This window comes from Salvia hispanica, chromosome 4 (assembly GCF_029641045.1).
Source record: "Salvia hispanica isolate PSC_SH4W2 chromosome 4, Shi_PSC_v1, whole genome shotgun sequence".
NCBI lineage: Eukaryota > Viridiplantae > Streptophyta > Magnoliopsida > Lamiales > Lamiaceae > Salvia > Salvia hispanica.
In genome coordinates, this window is record NC_142695.1 from 23,540,852 (window position 1) to 23,560,867 (window position 20,016).

General features: G+C 40.4%; 1 protein-coding gene and 1 long non-coding RNA gene across 2 annotated transcripts; one reads left to right on the forward strand and one right to left on the reverse strand.

Annotated features, from left to right (window-relative positions):
• Window positions 1-2,495: 2,495 nt before the first annotated feature.
• On the reverse strand, window positions 2,496-4,400 carry LOC125192014 (uncharacterized). Its single transcript, XR_016128785.1, has 2 exons — window positions 3,956-4,400; window positions 2,496-3,755 (listed from the first exon to the last, which is right to left on the reverse strand). It is a non-coding gene; the product is annotated as an uncharacterized LOC125192014 (long non-coding RNA).
• A 4,584-nt stretch (window positions 4,401-8,984) lies between these two features.
• Window positions 8,985-10,780, forward strand: SKIP2 (SKP1/ASK1-interacting protein 2). The gene has a single exon (XM_048094080.2). The coding sequence runs from the start codon at window positions 9,100-9,102 to the stop codon at window positions 10,663-10,665; it is 1,566 nt and encodes a 521-aa protein (XP_047950037.2). The 5' UTR covers window positions 8,985-9,099; the 3' UTR covers window positions 10,666-10,780.
• The last annotated feature ends 9,236 nt before the right edge of the window (window positions 10,781-20,016 follow it).

Sequence of the window (20,016 nt, forward strand, 5' to 3'; positions counted from 1 at the left end):
GAAGTTCTATTTTTATATATTATTAATTTTATGATAAAATATGAATGAATATAAATAAGTGGAATATAAGATCCACTATAAAAATGATATAAAAATGAAAGGTGATAAATATTTAAGGACATATAAAAATAGAAATAAATGATAAATTTTCTAGAACAGAGTATAAAGTTATTGCTAACGTATCATTCATTCTCCTATTATGACTATATCATCTCCTTTTATTGTATGAAAAATGAATTTTGCATATATAAGGACCTATCTTCAAATGTGTTTCGACCAAAGTAAAGTCTCACAACGAAGACTTGATCTCTCTACGCACGCAAATTTTTATTTGAGGCCATGGATCATTTTTTTTAATTTTATTTGGTGGCTATTGAAGTCTTCTTTTCACAAGCAAAGCAAAATTTTGGATGGTTGGAAAGAAATTGGAAGAAGCATAGAACTCGTGACAAAATTAAACCAAAGTAGGGAATCAAAATTAAATGAAAGTAATAATGGACATTGGAAAGCATTATTGATTACGACCAATATCCCAAATATATTCACAACTCACAATCATTACTTCGTCAAACCCATTACAATAGTATTATCTCCACTACGCACAAGACTAAAAATCTTCTTAGTTTCCAAACACCCAGTCAACTATTTATTTTCTCGATTTACAATTGATTTAAAATTAGGAGCGCTCGTAAATTTTTGTTTCGCCAACAGAAATTAAATTATTATAGAATACAGAGAGTTGCTAATACATCGTATTACATAAAATTTTCTTCCTACAAATAAAATTTGATATAGAACGGAAAGAGCTATAAATACGTCGTGTTACACAAAATTTTCCTTCTACAAGTAAGAGGAGAAAATACATCGTGTTACACAAAATTTTCTTCCACAAATAAAAGGAGAAAATTATAATCAAACAATATTACCGCTGAATTACACTGTAATTTAACCAATCAATGAACATGGTAACCAAAATTTTCATTCTTCAACTCATACATTTCTCTACCACATCATCATTTCCTCAATTTTTTCATCACAACTTCTATAATCTCATACCTCCCCCCTCCCCCTTTTTCTTCTTTTTTAAACATCATCCATTTTATAAATTTATAATAAAACTAAAATAATAATGTTACGCCATTAAAAATCAAATAATAAAAAATTCCTAATAATAAAAAAAATTAAAATTGTAAAATTAAAACCCTCCTCTATCCACCAAAAGTATTAGAGGAAAATATATAAAGTGGTTATAGTATGAGAGAAAGAGAGAAAAAAGTGGGTAAAGTATGAAAGAGAATGATAAAAAGTGAGTAATAAATTGGGAACAATTTTCCATATTTAACATGTGACTAATTTTGATGTACGAACGAAAATGGAAAGATGAGACAAATTTTTATGGACAAAGGAAATAATTAAAAATATTAAATTACTTCTTCTTGAAATTATCCTAGCATTGAACTACCACCTCTTCATGCATCTCCCGAACATTATCGGGCATAGATGTCATATCTTGGGCGAGCATCAAGCACAACTCCTTGAAGTAGAGAGTTCGTTCGAGGTCTCCATAGCACAAATGTCATGATCTGGAGAATCATCGGGTGGGAGATTAGTGCTCAGATCTTTCACCTAATCGCCATAGATCCCATGGGACGACTTGGAGTGTTGAGGGATGAGGTGAAGTGGAGATTTTCCTCGGTCGGGATATTCAGATCGATGCACTCACCTCCCTCGCTCATAGATTATTGACATGTGTTTAGTATTTTGATTATCTTCGTTGTGCCACTTGAAGCTTCTGTACCTCCGAAAAATTTAGGATTGTTCTCGAGAAGGGCTCAAATCTCCTAAAACTCGAAGATCCTCTCCTCCTCTTCGAAGAAAAGCTTCTTCAGTTTTTGGAGAATGTCGGCAAAACTGTAGCAATTAGGACCCATCTTCTAGGTGTTGGCCATATATGAGCCTAATGAATTTGTTTACGTCCTTCCGCACATAGGCCCAATGCTTCAGTGGCATATTGTAATCATTTTCAGATGCTCTAGTTCGCTTGATCTCATTGTACTTTATGGAAACCTTGTTTCAAAACATCTTTAATTGTTGCTGAAGATCGGATTTTTTGATATGTCAATGAAAATGTGCGTCAAGGCCTTTGTATCCTCCAGGCAATATTAGGCAGCCATCCCTTGCCCTTGCCCTACCATGCACCTTCATCATAGTCGTCGATGGTGTGGTGTGGCCTCTGCAACGGACACTGCTCATCGTCCCCAACCCATACCCACACTCAGTGCAATTCCCTCCCCTGGAACTAAAATGATCCTCGTTCTTGATTTGATATTTGACAATGTATCATCTTGAAACGCGGTAGAAGTCTTGATAAAGGGTGGATGAATGACGCCACAAACAAGATGGAGGAACTATCAGATAAGTGGATGAAGATTGACGCCAGAAATGAGTGTGAAAGTTTGTTTGATAAGTCGGATAAAAGCCTAAACAAATTGAAAATTCAAGAGAGAACTCAAGATAGATCAAACTTATAATATTATTATTCTTCAAGTGTGTTTTTTCATCCAACAATGATGCCTTTATATAATTAATAAAATCTTAAAACATAAGAAACATAATTAATAATATTATTCTTCAAGTGTGTTTTTTCATCCAAATGATCGCCACTGTTGCCATAAGTGCAATCCTCCTGCGCATTTGATGACACTCCTAATCGTCGTTGATCTCCTCGCAATGCCAAACTAAAGCATGATCTTCTTCCAAACTGCCCAAGTCTTCGAGCATTTGAAAAAAAGATAATCCACTGATTCCTCCTCCCGGTGGCAAATCTGAAAAGTGGCATCCAAATTCTCCAAAAAGTGGAGGTAATCCCATGTGGAAAGGCATCCTCGAAGTGCGAGCCAAGTAATGAACAAGTACTTAGGAGGGAAAAAGTCCTTCAAAACATACTTAGCCCAGAAACATCTCTCACCTCTTGGCCTAAACCAGTCATAAGCCTCATGAACCCCTTTTCCCGCAAACCATGTGCTCCAGAGGGCTGTGATCTCGTTTCTAGTGCACTTGTCCAATATCTCATCCCGGATGGATAAGAGCTTCTTTATGAACATGGAGTCCCTCTTCTTGTGTGTCGTCCACTCCCAGATCGTTCCGTTCCTAAAATATTCTGCATGAATCCAACGAATCCAGAGAGAGTCTTTCTTCAAGTGAATGTTCCAAAGGATCTTGGCATGAAGCGTCGAGTTCCAAGCCTTGAGGTTTCTGATTCCCAAACCTCCTTCCTTATTCGGCTTGCAAACATCATCTGATTCCGAAACCTCCTTCCTTCTTCGGCTTGCAAACATCATCCCACGCAACTTTACCGTACTTCTTTCCCCAAAGGAAAGTACGGGCAATCCCAATGAGCTTCTCGATGACTGTTAGGTATCAGAAACGCTTGAAGCTAGTAAGCTTCCACGCCCTGCAAGACAAATGTAATCAGTTCCAAACGCCCAGCAAAAGAAAGAGTCTTACTTGGTCATTTTTTTTATTTTGTCCGTTGGCTTGTCGAATAATTGGCCATAGTCTGAGTAAGCAAGTCTCTTCGATGCAAGCGGAATGCCCATATACTTGATTGGGAGATTGCCTTTTGGGAAGCCAAACACTTGCACCAAAGTCTTCTTGGGTACTTTCATAGTGCCTGCAATAAACATGTTAGACTTGTCCTGGTTGATCCCAAACCCTGAGCACGCCGAAAACTCTTCCATGGTGTCTGCCAGAATCTGCATAGGAATCAAGTCTCCCTTACTGAACAATAGAAGGTCATCTGCAAAAGCAAGGTGAGTAATGCCCACATGCTCACACTTACTATGGAACCGAAAGTCCCTAGAAGTGCGAACAAGGAGCAAACGAGACAGATATTCCATACAGAAAATGAACAAAGAAGGAGACATGGGGTCTCCCTGCCTAAGACCCCTTTTACCTCTGAAGTAGCCATGGTGGCTACCATTCACCGTGATCGTGTATGAAGGTGATGTGACGCACTCCATGATCAAGTGGATAAAGGAAGGGTGGATGTTGAGACCTGAGAGCACATCCCTCAAGACACTCCAGTCAACTGTGTCATAAGATTTCTGGAGGTCAATCTTGACAGTGCACCTTGGTGATCCTCTCTTGATTGTGTAACCTCTCATGATCTCCTCAGCAAAGTAGATATTGTCCATGATACTCCTCCCCGAGATGAAAGCCAACTGAGCTGGTAATAATCTTGGGAAGGAGCAGCTCGAGCCGCTTCGAGATGATCTTCGTGATCACTTTGTAGACCACGTTGCAGTAGGCAATCAGTCTGAAGTCACTGACCCTTGGGTTCGTGGTTGTCTTCAGGATGAGAGAAATGGTTGTTGTGTTGAGGCTTTTAAGGAGCCTTCTTATAGTAAAAAAACTCCTTAACCGCCCTTACCAAATCTTCCCCAATGAACTCCCAGTGACTTATCAATACTGATGTGTACCCATCCGGACCCGGTGACTTATCAATACTGATGTGTGCCCAATTTCTTGGCTCCATCTCATATGAGCGGTTCAACATGCAATTCATTGAGTCTTGAATTGTTGATCCGTGTGCTACATCAGGAACCCAACCTGGTGTGCCTTGCACTGCACTCGAACTCGTGACTCCATCTCCTCCACCATGTCACCGATATTCTTATTAGATTTAAGGGTAATTAATTTTAAGTCAAAATAATTGCATACAATTAGGGCATATGATTGTGTTTAGCATTAATCTCATACTTTTAAGTAAATAGTAAAAGAAATAGTATTAGAATTGATTGTTCAATAATTATGATATATATCTCTCTAACTATTTATTATACTACTTACTATTTTTTAGGATATTTATGTTTTTTATAACAAATATTAATAGTTCTATCCAACTCGACATGCGCATTCAATATTTTCCAATGCTTTCACAAAACTATAATTATTCCAACAGCACTAAAAGAAATCATGACACGCCAAGATTCAAATTATTGCAAGTCAAGTCAAATGATACTGCTAAAAAATGTTTTGTTATTTTACTTGAACGAATAATTAGAAGCAATAAGTTTTGGTTTGGAGAATATTAGGTCTACTCGTGACTTTATCAACTAACAATCTTTTGACTAATCACTTGACACGTTATTTCATCAATATTAGGTTTACATCATTGCTAAATGCACATTTCTATCTAAAAGTATATTGTCATAGTTGCACGAACTTTGTTTTAAATTAACTCTTATATGAAAGGAAAGAGGAAATTACAAATAAACTCCTATCTCTAAAAGTATATTGTCATAGTTGCACAAACTTTGTTTTAAAGGCTCGAACTCTGCACCTCATATATTAATGTCGTCTAAGCTCCTTGACGCTAGGACAAAGGCTCTAGACACTTTGTTTTATACTTTTAAATTGGACTGAATTGCGTTTTTGATACTTAAATTTTGGATTAGTATCAAATGCGGTACTGAGACTAAATATTAGGAGTATCAAATCTTCAAAGATTTTGATTTAATACCGTTGAAGAGACTAAAATGCCCCTCAAGTGTTGTAAGGTATTTTGAAAAAAAAAATCTAAAAAAGTGCAAAAAATTTCTCCAGCAATATTAAATCAACGTCTATGAACGTGCAGTGATATTTTTATAATTTGAGTGTCGCGTTTGATATTACTCCACAGTTTAGGTATAAAAAATCTTGTGCAGTGACTAAATAGGAAATAATAGAAAGTGATGATGTTACAACAATATTTATTTAAATATATAGCATTAGAAAATAAAAAATAAATTATACACTAATTGAAAATTGAATCCTATAATAGTTAAAGGGGGAAATATTTTTTCTTTAAAATTAAAAAAAAATACTAGTACAGGATTCTTTTTTAGAAAGTACAAACAGAGGGGAAGAAAAGTAAAAAGAGAAAAAGCATAAGCATTAAGCAATGACTGTAAAAACTTTAATTTTGCTTTATCTTTGAGTGGTCTCCACTTTATATTTTTTGCACATTAAGAGCATTCCCAATGGAGGTGGCGAATTCTCGGCGATAAATCGCCGGTTATCGCCGAATTATCGCCGGCCATTGTGGCGAAGTCGGCGATAATTCGGCGATAATGTTGCCGTTGCTTCGCCGAGTGGCGTTCTAACGCCGGATTATCGCCGAGCGATCGCCGGCCACTGTGGCGACGCTCGGCGATAATCGGCGATAATTAAAATTTTTTTTTTTTTTTTTTGAACCCAACGGCTATTTTACATTCCACCCCTATAAATATTTCCTCCACTTCCTCCATTCATCACCCACAATCTTCATTCTCTCCATTTTCAATCTCTTCTCCCAATCTTCAATTTTCATCAAAATTATGAGCTTTTGGAAGAAAAGTTCCCGATCGGGTAAGGATAAGGGTAAGGGGAAAGAGTCGAGTTCACAAATTCCCAACACGGATGAAGCAAACGAGCAGTGGATGCAGTCGTTGTTGGCGATGGGTTCTCCTCCCGGCCAACTTCCATACGGGGGTCCGTCTCCTTTGCAGACTCCTCCGGCGCGGAGACTTTCTCCGTACTTCAACTCTGCCGGCAGAATGCCCTTTCCAGCCGACGATGTGTATCGGCCCCAGTTCGACACCCCCGGATCAACCCCAGGCGACCAAGAATCTCAGGCCGCGACACTGAGCGCGGAGGACTTCGAGGTGGAAGAAACGCCCACCGAGCCGCCTTCTAGGAGCGGGAGGGGGAAGGCGCCGGCGTCGTCGGCTGCGACTGATACGGGTTCCGATGAGAGGCCGAAGCGGGTAAGGACTACTTACACTCTGCAAGAGTCCGAGCTGATAGCCGACTGCTGGGCGGACACGTCACAGGACGCGGAGCGCAGCAACTACCAGACTGAGATCATATTCTGGGAGCGGATTGCCGCGAAGTACAGGAGCCACAAGACTGCCTCAATGAAGGACCATGGCAGCGAGGCGATCCGTCGGCATTGGGAGCGCCTCATGAGGGACTGCGGGCACTTCAACGGTATTTATTCTAACTTGATGACTCACATGACGAGTGGCCAGAACGAGCACATGGTCCGAGATGAGGCCATCCGGATGTATAGTAGCCAGTACTTGTCGACGAAGGGCTTCAAGTATTGGAACATCTACGATAAGCTGAAGGATCTCCCCAAATTCCGGACGGGAATGCACGACGCGCTGCACGGGAAATCGGTGCGCTCGCGACTTAGCGTTTCGGAGAGCGAGGGGAGCGCGGCCCACATCGACTTGAGTGGGGATGGTCCGCACGAGCGCCCGGAGGGAGTGAAGAAGGCGAAGGGGAGGCGGAAGGGGAAGGGCGCAACGTCGGAAGTCGCGTCGGAATCCGTCATCGACTTAGAAAAAGCCACTTATTCGAGCAATGTCGCCAATCTGACCCAGATGTACACGCTGTACTTCACCGGCGGCGGGACCCCTGAAGAAAAGGCGGCCCTCTGGAAATGCATCCAACACCTGCAGAGTACGCTGGGGCTCGATCCCGACGCCCCTCCGGCCCCTCCGTCTTAGATTTTTTTTTTTTAAATCTTTGTTTATTTGCGTTTTTTATTTGTAGTTTTTTTTTTCTCGTTGTATTATATTTTCCAATGATTAATACAACGATGAATTGTTCATTATTAGTCTATTTATTAAATACATTTGTAGGGAAAATTAAATAATATAAAAAATAATGATGTAAAAATGAAATGTTGAGTTAGGGAGAAATAAGGGAGAAATAAGGGAGAAACCAATGTAGCACTTGGCTAAAAACTGGGGATAAATTTTGGTGCTGATGTGGCGCTGATGTGGCAGGAGTTAGGGAGAAATAAGGGAGTTTTTAGGGAACTCCATTGGGAGTGCTCTAAGCACCGTGTAGTTGCAGGCGACGTGCTATCCACCGCCATAATTACCATTCACTCATTATTTTCTATAATTTGGACTTCAAATCCAATAATATATGATCTTATCCTTATACGATTATTTTATTCAAAACATTATTCATTAGTTTATTTTGTTTTTTAAAATGCTCTGAAATGATGGAGGATAATAGAATCATATGGTGTGTCTTGTGTGAGGCATCCGACAACGTTTATAAAATTTAAATGATATTTGTTCATGTCCCACAATTGGCAAATCACGTAGTAGTAGTATATTTTTTACAAGATTGCAAAATTAAAACGAATAGTCAATACTTTATTCCACTGTTCTCTAGGATAATCCAATATTAGCGACTTAGCGTGCACCTATTAGTCTATAATCCGAATAAAACAAACGTAATGCATCAAATTCATTTTAAGAAATAGGAGTCCACGCTGGTACTCCCTCCGTCCATTATTGAAAGTCTTATTTGAGCTTGACACAAAATATAAAAATCATAAAAGAAAATGAGAGAAAAAGGATAATAAAATATGGGACCCAATTTGATATATACGCCCTTATTTCAACTAAATTGAGTCAAAAAATTTTGGATATGGAAATTGTGTTGAAAAGTAGGAGAGATGAATAAAGTAGAAAAGATAAAGAAAGAGTAAAGTATATGATGGAATAAAGTAAGTGTGATTAAATGTTTTGATTTTTGTAAAAAATAAAGTGACTCAACTTAGTTGGAATATCCCAAAAAGAAAAATTATGACTCAATTTAGTTGGGATGAAAGAGAATATTAATGTTATAATAAAATATGAGTGGAATGAATAAGTGAAATGTAGGATCTATCATTCATTTATATTTATAGTAAAGTGAATCGAAATTTTTAATAAATAATGCACTAAAATGGTAAATTGAGACTCTAATGCCAAATTGAGGAAATATTCTTTTGTTTGTAGTGATATAAATTTTTGAAATATTAATAAAATAAGAAAGATATAGAAATAAAAATAATAAATATTAATAGTGCAAACTAGACCCACCTCGTAATAAAAAATAAAATGTTAAAATCAGAAGCTAGACTAATTTTGTACACAGACCATAAAAACTGGTAAAAAAAAAAAACCATTTCTCGTAAAAACATGAGAAAAGGTGAGAGTGAGTGAGATTGAATTTAAGGTATGGCTGAGCAGAGTGCTGTGTCTCTTGTTTGAGTTTAAGTGTGCAGAAATGGGGCAAGCTCCTTCCACCCACGGCCACGGCTATTCTCCTGGCGCCTCCAATCGCTTTCACGACCACCACCACCACCACCACCACCACCATCTCTGCGACTCCTCCAATTCCGATTTCCACCTCTTGGACCACACAGCCGAGATCCCCGACGAGTGCTTGGCTCTCATCTTCCAATCCCTCCCCTCCGCCGACAGGAACTCCTGCTCCTTGGTCTCCCGCCGCTGGCTCTCCGTCGACTCCCAGAGCCGCCACCGCCTCGCCCTCAACGCCTCCTCCTCCCTCTCCTCCGACCTCCCCTCCCTCCTCTCCCGATTCGACTCCGTCACCAAGCTCGCCCTCCGCTGCGACCGCAAATCCGTCAGCATCGACGACGACGCCCTCTCCCTCATCTCCCTCCGCTGCCCCAACCTCTCCCGCCTCAAGCTCCGCGGCTGCCGCGAGATCTCCGATGTCGGGATGCTTGCCCTAGCCTCCAATTGCAAATCCCTCCGCAAATTCTCCTGCGGATCCTGTATGTTTGGGGCCAAAGGCATCAACGCCCTCCTCGACAACTCCTCCTCCCTGGAAGAGCTCTCCGTCAAGCGATTGCGCGGAATCAACGACGGATTCGCCGCCGAGCCAATCGGCCCCGGCGCCGCCGCCGCTTCAATCAAATCAATTACGCTCAAGGAGCTCTACAACGGTCAGTGCTTCGCTCCTTTGATTGTTGGATCTAAGAATTTGAAAACGCTCAAGATTTTGAGGTGTTTGGGGGATTGGGATCGATTGCTCGAGAGCATCACTTTGGGGAAAAATTGTTTATCAGAGATTCATTTAGAGAGGCTGCAGGTGAGCGATTTCGGTTTAATTGCGATTTCCAAGTGCCCTAATTTGGAGATTTTTCACCTGGTGAAAGCGCCTGATTGCTCCAATTTGGGGATTTTAGCGATTGCTGAGAATTGTAGGGTTTTGAGAAAAGTCCACATTGATGGGTGGAGGACTAACAGAATTGGGGATGAGGGTTTGCTCGGCATTGCGAAGAACAGTGCGAATCTCGTTGAATTAGTCCTGATTGGAGTGAATCTGAGCTCCGCGAGCTTGACTGCGATGGCGATGAACTGCCAGAAATTGGAGAGATTAGCTCTGTGTGGGAGTGAGACCATCGGAGACGATGAGATCACTTGCGTTGCAGCTAAATGTGTAGCATTAAAGAAGCTCTGCATAAAGGGATGTCGCGTGACGGATTCAGGGATCGAGGCGTTTGCGTTCGGGTGCCCTAATTTGGTGAAGATCAAGGTGAAGAAGTGCAGGGGGGTGACGGCTGAGGTTGCAGATTGGCTGAGGGCAAGGAGGGTGACGCTGTCGGTGAGCTTGGATGCCGATGAGGTGGAGCCTGAGGCTGCCACAGCCACGGATTACTCGCTCGACTTGCCTCCAATAGGCCATGCTCCTCCGACTACGAGCAATGCAGCAGCAGCGCCGAGGCTCCAGAATAAGTCCAGGCTTAGCCTTCTTGCTGGAAGGGCCCTTGTGGCTTGTTCTTTTAGAAGGTTATCAAATGCCAACACTTCTTCAAATCCATAGAGATGCATTGTTTTCTTGATTCAATCTTGATGTTGTTTGTGTGTAAACTGTCCAATTCACAAAGATCCCTTTTTTACTATAATGTTCAACATGATATGGTTATATCTTTGCTTCTTGAGTTCTTGGACATGAATTTTTCTGTGTTTTACTTGTTTCTTTTTTTGTGTTTTATTTCTTGATTTCTTAGTGACATATTGTTCTTGCTTCTTGAGTTCTTGGACATGATTTTTTTTGTGTTTTACTTATTTCTTTTTTGTGTTTTAGTTCTTGATTTCTTAGTGACATTTTGTTCTTGCATATATGGCACTGTTTCATTGAACTACGTTGTTCACTCCGGATCACCTACAACTTTTCCTACAACATCCTCTACTCCACCCTTCACAAACATAAAATATGATGGTGGGCCATTACTTATGTTTATGAGGGGTGGAGTAGGTGATGTTGTAGGAAAAGTTGTAGGTGATCCCGACCGATTCCCTACTCCACTCCTCACCAACATAAGTCTATCCGGATCACCTACTACTTTTCCTCCACCTCCCTACTCCACCCCGTCACAAACATAAGAGCATCCTCATCCGTGCTCTTAGCTAAGAGCACAACACCAACATCTGCGCTCTTAGCTAAGGACAAGCTCAAGGGTCCCACCATTCTATTATTCAATTTAAATAAAAATATTTCCACAATATTAAAATGCATTAAAAATGCTCGAAATACTATTACAAATTACAAAATAATTAAAAATTACATAATTAAAATCCTAAAAATTAAAAATTACACAATTAAAATCCTAAAAATTAAAAATTACACAATTAAAATCAATAAAATTAAAAAGACGCACTACTCGTTCTCGAATTTCGCCCAAATGTGATTGATTATATCTTTTTGTAGCTCAATGTGGGCTCTTGTATCGCGCATTGTGTGTCTTCTTTCAATCCTCTCGTTCACCGTCGTATGCACACCTCGGCGTGGGAAAGACCTCGCGGTTGAGCTTCCGGCTTCATCCTCGTCATAAAAGTTAGCCGTCATCGGTCATTCGTCAGCTATAATCATGTTGTGCAAGATAATACACGTGTACATGATGTCGGCGATATTCTTAACGTACCAAAGCCGAGAAGGGGACTTCACAATGTTGAATCGGCCTTGAAGGACACCAAAAGCTCTTTCGACGTCTTTCCGAGCAGACTCTTGACGCTGCGCAAAAAGAATCCGTCTTTGCTCTTGTGGATTGTTGAACGACTTCACGAAAGTCGACCACCTTAGGTAGATACCATCGGCGAGATAGTAACCCATGTAGTATGCATTTTCGTTGACGGTGAAGTCGATCGCCGGTGCTACACCATTCAAAACATCATCGAAGAGTGGTGAAGAATATAACACGTTCAAGTCGTTGTTGGATCCGGCAACACCGAAATATGCATGCCAAATCCATAGGCGGTAGTCGGCGACCGCTTCAAGGATAAGCGTTGGGCCGCCACCTTTGTGGCCGCTTAAGTGTTGCCCCCTCCAAGCAGTCGGGCAATTCTTCCACTTCCAATGCATGCAGTCAATGCTGCCTAGTATACCGGGAAAACCGTGGTACGTTTCGTGAAGACGAAGCAACCGTTGACAATCGTCGGTGGTGGGTGCCCGAAGGAATTCCTCGCCGAAAGCAGAACGAACGTCGTCGCAAAAATTCTTGAGGCATATGATTCCAGTTGACTCACCAACATGCAAATACTCGTCGAAGAGGTCAGTCGTTTTCCCAGTAGCAAGTTGTCGGATGGCACAAGTATACTTTTGCAACGCCGTGAGACTTTGTCGACCGGTTGCGTCTGCACCTTCTTGAAAGTATTCAACGCGGGTGGACAATGTGTTGACTATACGCATAAACAACCGTTTTGACATGCGAAAACGGCGCCGAAAGTAATCTTCTGGATACCGCGGCTGGTCGGAAAAATAGTCGGCAACGAGCCTTTCATGGGCTCCCTCTCGATCACGAGGGATGTAGCGACATTTTGCTCTAGTTGGTTGAGGAGGAGGGGCGGGGGTATTGGCGGCGACATAGGCTTCATAGGCAGCATGATATTGTTCATAATATTCTTGTTCTTCGCGCTCCGCTTCCGCAATGAGATTGGTGAAATCCATTTTTGAATTTTTTAGAGAGAGTTTGGGTGAGAGAGAAAGATGTAGATGATTTAGTATGAAAAAGTATGAATGAGAGATAATTTGATGTGAAAAGTGGATGATGAATGTGTGTATTTATAGATGATTTTGGGATTAAAAAATAATCACAAAAATCCAAAAAAAATGTCCATAAACGGCTCTATTTTTTGGGAATCCAATTTTTTTTTTTTTTGTATTATTTTGAATTATTTATGAATTATTTTTTTTAAAAAAAAAGAAAATTCGAATTTGCCAACGGCTATGCCGTTGGCCAATAAGAAGACGCCACGTAGGGCTGCTCAGCGGCACGGACGTGCTCTAAGCTAAGAGCAGCGCCGTGCCGTTGGCACGGACAGACGAGCTCGTGCTCAGTGGCACGGACGGACAGACGGATTTGCTCCACCGCTGCGGATGCTCTAAGTAATGGGGTCCACTATCATATTTTATGTTTGTGAGGGGTGGAGTGGGGGATGGTGGAGGAATAGTAGTAGGTGATCCGCACTGAACATAAGTGGAGGGCCACCATCATATTTTATGTTTGTGATGGGTGGAGTAGGATATGGAGTAGGAAAAGTATTAAATGATCCCAATTGGGCTAAGTGTGGCTTGCTAGCACTTGTCTGATTTGAATTTGATGTTTTGTTTATTCATTTAGTGAATAAATTTTGCAAATCAAATTCAAATCCCAGTTTTCAAACGTTTCGCAAGTTATAAAATCAAACTTATAAAACATTACAATAATGTCTGTTCTTTCAGATTTATCTCGTTCTTCAATTATTGCGCAAATTTGAAATAGGGATTCAAATATGAATTCATACTACTCCTCCGTCCAAAAAAATAAACATTAAATACATCCATCAATTTCCTCAATGTGGGATCCTTATTCCACTATATAACTATACACTTCCATTTAGGGATGTGATTAAATGCAAACTCTAAATATTGTACAACCTCCAAACTATGATCTGGAAGTTAAAAAATGTCAACAAATTACAAAATAACAATAACAGAAAATATCAACACAGTGTCAACGGTTGACACCGTATTGATATTGTGTTGACATAGTATTGACATTGTGTTTGACGTCAAAATCTTGAAATTTTATACTGTGTTGATTTTGTATTGATACTGTGTTGAAAAGTTTGGAGTTTGTACAATATATAAGTTAGAATTTTATCACTACTCCCTCCATTCAATACAGAGTCAAACTTATAAAACATTACAATAATGTCTGTTCTTTCAGATTTATCTCGTTCTTCAATTATTGTGCAAAATTGAAATAGGGATTCAAATATGAATTCATACTTCTCCTCCGTCCAAAAAAACAAACATTAAATACATCCATCAATTTCCTCAATATGAGATCCTTATTCCACTATGTGACTATACACTTCCATTTAGGGATGTGATTAAATGCAAACTCTAAATATTGTACAACCTCCAAACTATGATCTGGACGTTAAAAAATGTCAACAAATTACAAAATAACAATAACAGAAAATATCAACACAGTGTCAACGGTTGACACCGTGTTGATATTGTGTTGACATAGTATTAACATTGTGTTTGACGTCAAAATCTTGAAATTTTATACTGTGTTGATTTTGTATTGATACTATGTTGAAAAGTTTGGAGTTTGTACAATATATAAGTTAGAATTTTATCACTACTCCCTCCATTCAATACAGAGTCAAACAATTTCTTAAACCCATGCCGGATCACAGGGACGGAACAAGGAATTTTCAGGGAGAGGGACAAATTTATTTATGAAGAAAATTTAAGAATTTGAGGAGGGGCATTTATTGAGAAATTAAAAGAAATAAATTTTACAATTGGTGATATATACATGGAGTAGAAAATATGAGGTGGGGCAAATGCCCCTCCTATGCCTTTACTAGATCCGCACCTACAGGATCAAACTGGGACAAACTTTGTGGGATAGAAATAGTAAATTTGGAAACGACTCGATTTTAATGGAAAATTGGTAAAGTAAGAGAGAGAAAGAGAAAAAGTAGTGGAACTAGTGCTAGTGGACTGTGGAGTCCATTTTCTAAAATGGAAAGTTTATTTTTAGGAAATGAATATAAAATGAAAGAGTTTCTAATTTTAGGAAACAGAGGGAGTATAATATTTCATTATTGTATTTAAGCACTCCATGCGTCCATGAAAAATAGTTTCATTTTGCCATGCCACAAAAAATAGTTTCATTTCCAAAAATGGAAAGTTTATCTCTTATACTTTATCCACTTTTTCTCCATATTTCTTTTATTTTACCTACTTTTTCTCATTTCATCTTAGGGCATCCGCATCGTAGACGCGATGCTGTCTCGGTCTCGTCTCGACGAGACGAGACAGCATCGAGATAGCGTTGCGACGCGTGCCGGCGAGGCCGGCCTCGAGCTGGCGACACGACGCGCACGCCTCACGTGGCGCGCGCTGGAGGATGGCGTGACGCCCACTCACAGGCCCGCGAGTGGGCGTCGGAATTATGACGTAATAATTTATTTTCTTTTTAAATTTGAAAAATTCGAATTTAATAAAAAAAATAAATTTAAACGGTCAAATGACCGTTGCATCAAACGGTCGAATTTTTTAATTTTTTTTTCTTTTATTATTCTATAAATACTCCATACTCCATTCACCATTTTACACACACAAACACTACTTTCATTCCTCTTCCATTCACTACACTCATCTATTCCTTTCTCTCCAATTGTTGAAAAAATGTTCGGCGATGGAAACTCCAGCGGCGGCGGCTTCGGCAGGCGGCGCTCCGGCGGGCTCGACTTGAACTTGTTCGACGATTGGGTGAGCATGTACAACTTTTTGGGTACTCCCGGTTCGTCGCCGGGCACCCAAGCCTCAACCACCCCGCCGGCGTACCAAACACCACATTTTGATGTGGATGCATACTATCGTCCCTCCCCCCCAGAGGTACGGGCAATCGCCGGGATTATCCCAAATTCCGGAGAATTTTTTGCCGCCTGAACGCACTTTGCCCGACTGGCCAATAGGAGGAGGCTCCGGCTCCGGCTCCGGCAGGATCGGCGTCAATGCCGAGGAGGAAGAGGGCGACCACGAGGTTGTGGGGGACGACAGCCATCATCCATATAGCCAAAACGAGACGTTGGCTCTGTACGATGCTTGGATCAGCGTCTCATCGGGAACCAACAAACCAACAAGTGTTTTTGGAAAAAAAGTCACCGAAGTTTACAACGCACGAAGGCCGAAGAACACCTTTGCCCGCAACGTGAAGATGCTCTGCAGTCATTGGGACCGATGCGACAAAGATGTTAAAAATTTTTGCGTGATATACAGGGGAGAAGAGGCGAATTATCAAAGCGGAGCCAGTGGAGCCGACATTCTAATAGTGGCGTTGCGGGTCTTCAAAGGCGACGTCGGTAAAGATTTCAAGTTTGTCGATGTTTGGTCGCAAATCCACCACCTTGAAAGGTGGGCTGGCGGTGTCGAGTCGGACTCGAAACGCACGAAGCACACGGCGCGTGGCCACTACTCGTCTAGTGATGGAGGTGAAGGCAACACCTCACGTGAGGGCACGCCAACCGATGATGCAGGGGGGTCTTCTTCCGGTGCACAACGTCGGCCGCAAGGGACCAAGGCGGCGAGAGCGAAGGGGAGAGGGAGGGGGAGGGGTCGCGGCGAATCAAGCCAGGCGGGCGAGGGCTCGGGCTCCGGCACGGGCTACAACAGCCTAATGTCCATGTACCTGGTCGCCACGAAGGCTGACACTTCAAAAATGAATCCTCGCCAATTTGAAGCCCATATGGACGGAATTGAGCATCTGAGAGCTCAACTTGGTATTCGGGATCGATCTAACTTGGGTGCACCGCCGACTTCGGGGGATGATTCGTCGGCGGAGTAGTTTTTATAGTTTAATTTAGAGTATTTTAATTATGTATTTTTTTTATTTTTTAGGATTTTAAATTATGTATTTTTTTTATTTTTTAGGTTTTTAAATTGTTATTTTTATTTTATTTAATGAAGTGTGTTTTTATTAATTGAATTTGTTGGAAATAAAAATAAAAAATGAAATTGAATGAATAGTTAAGAGATGGTTAAGAGATGGAGGGATGCAGGTGTTGTCTCTTAGTTAAGAGATGAGCTGAAAAGTACAGTGGGCCCCATGAATAGTGAAGAGATGAGACGGTTAAGAGACGAATAAGAGACAGGGATGCAGATGACCTTACTCTACTACATTCTCATTAAAACTCGTGTCGTCTACAAATTGAACTATATTTTTATGGACGAGAGAGTACAAAATTACGCAAGGTTAGGATTGAATTTATTTTGTAAACCTAAATCCGATATTTCATTATTCATATACCAATATTTGGACCATCAATGACACAATAGTTTAGTAGCGGTAAGGTTAGGGTAGTGCAAAGCGCATGTACAAATTACAATCGAATTTATTTGCAAAAACCAATCTGATATATCATTATCTCATTTAACGGCTTTTTCATTATCTCTAGGGTGTCTCCAATGGCGGACGTCCCGGTAGGACGTCGCCGACGTCCTATCCGACGTCCGCCGTAGTGAAGGGGAAGGGCCCACGCCCGTCCCATGTCCTCGCCCCTCAGCCCGACGTCCTACCGGACGTCCGCCACTGTGGCGTGGGTCGGACGTCCCACCGAAAATTAATTTTTTTTTAATTTTTTTAAAAAAAAACTCTATAAATACGGCTCGTGTCGAAATTTTAATTCCGTAAATTTTAATTTTAATTGTGAATTTATTAATTTTATTGCGGGAAGTTCTAGTGGGAAGTCCTAGTGCAATGGGAAGTCCTAGTGAAATGGGAAGTCCTAGTGATGACGTGGCATGAATTTTGTGTGAGAAGTCCTAGTGGAAGTCCTAGTGGGAAGGGCGCCACCGGAGACACCCTTAGCAGAACTTAAGACGCATAACCAAAGGCCAAATGCTTTTTCGATGTTGGGAGAATACGTAGTGCATTTTCACGCTTTTGCAATATAAGCATGTAGCTATACTAATATTAGGAGAATACACCGTACAAATTATACTAATGTACATCAATTTAAGCACATAGGAGTACATAATATTTTCAAAAATTTAATAAATTTCATCATAATTCTATGCTCCCTATGTCCCACTATAAAATTTAGAAAATATTTTATATATACAATGGTAGTAATAATATATTGAATCAAAAAAATATTATCAATATTGTTACGAATATGATTAATAATTTATTATACAGATAAATATATTTATATATATATATATATGCATTACAACAATTTAATTATACCATAATAAGTTTTATTTAAAAACCAATAAAATGAAAATAAAATATATCTTTAAAGTATAAAATTATGATGACTCAACTATTTTGGCACAACCCCAGACAAAAAAAAATGTTCATTAGTAGAGCATCCGCAACGCTGTCTCTTATCCGTCTCTTAACCGTCTCATCTCTTCACTATTCATGGGCCCCACTGTACTTTTCAGCTCATCTCTTAACTAAGAGACAGCACCTGCATCCCTCCATCTCTTAACCATCTCTTAACTATTCATTCAATTTCATTTTTTATTTTTAATTCCAATAAATTCAATTAATAAAAACACACTTCATTAAAATAAAAAAAATACATAATTTAAAATTCTAAAAAATAAAAAAAATACATAATTAAAATACTCTAAATTAAACTATAAAAACTACTCCGCCGACGAATCATCATCCCTCGAAGTTGGCGGTGCACCTATACCAAGTTGAGCTCTCATATACTCAATTCCTGCCATATGGGCTGAAACTTGGCCAGGAGTCATTTTTGAAAGGTTAGCCATCGTGGCGACCAGGTACATGGACATTAGGGTGTGCGAGCCTATGCCCGTGCCGGAGCCCGAGCCCGAGCCCGAGCCCGCCTGGCTTGATTCGCTGCGGCCCCTCCCTCTCCCTCTTCCCCTCACTCTAGCCGCCTTCGCCGCCTTGTTCCCTTGCGGCCGACGTCGTGTACCGGAAGAAGACTGATGTGAATCAAATGATACTAATTATACTCCAAGTTTTCTCCTATTTTGTATATTTAAATCATCTATCAATTGATCATTAAGGTTTGATTATTATATATTAGTTGATAGATGTACATGTGGAGTAGGGTCTGATTGAAACTGTTCGTTGCCTATCAAGATGGTGTCCAAATCCTTTTATCTTACCACCATTATCTTCGTCTTTGAAATAGCTTCGCGTGGGTATATTGCACGCCTCAATCGGAGCTCGGATGAAGAAGTTATGACCATTTGACGAAGGTTGCGCGAAGCAGTCAAAACCGGCAAAAACGCCCGGGTCGGGCGTTTTCAGCATTAAAAACGCCCGGGGACAGTGGAAACGCCCGGGTTGGCATCAAAAACGCCCGGGTTGGCACCATTTTGCCCGGTCGGGCGTTTTTCTCGAAAACTGCCGAATTTTAGGTTTCAAATTGGTTTCTGGGGCGGTTTAGCAAGACATTCAGACATATTCAGACACGAGAAAAGGGAGAGGAAAAGAGAGAAAGAGAGGAGGAAGAAGAAAAGGAAGAAATTCCGGCCAACATTCCGACGATCCGTCTCCAAATCCCAATTCCACTCAACGAGAGCATGTTTCCTATGGTTTTTGTTGCAAATTCCACCATGTGTTTAAGCTAAGCTCTCTATGTTGCTCCAAGTTGTAATCTAGGCTTTGTATGGATGTATCTACACCTTTGAACTCATGTGTTTGTTACCAACAATGTGCTTAATGTTTATACACTATGTTTTTGGCTAATAATGTAGTGTTGTTCTTTCCTTTGCTATTGTCTCTTTAACGTAGTTTAGGAATGATTTATTGTTGGTATGCTATCGAATTAGAATTGTTCAGAGGATAATTTGATAGTGGATTAAGTAGGTGATTATAGTAGATGTTTATTTCTCTAGCGCTTCCGCAAGAGTTTATAGACATCGAAGATTGGTTCATAGGTTATGTGTTCAGCTAATTGTGAACTACACATCGTGTACATGTTCAGTGTATGTGATTAGGTTGATGATTTAATCCCTTCATATGTTTCGTTGATAAAGGTGTAGAACAATACAAGCCTAGTGAGTAACTTGGAGTGGCATATTTTCTCATTTGAATAGTCTTTCTTTAGTTAACTTGTAGTTTTATTTTGTCAACATCTTTCAAAACCAAAAAATCAAATCTTTATGCTACATCTTTTTAAG

Excerpts from the sequence above, each read along its gene's own strand:
- SKIP2 (XM_048094080.2), top strand. The coding sequence starts at position 9,100 with ATGGGGCAAGCTCCTTCCACCCACGGCCACGGCTATTCTCCTGGCGCC.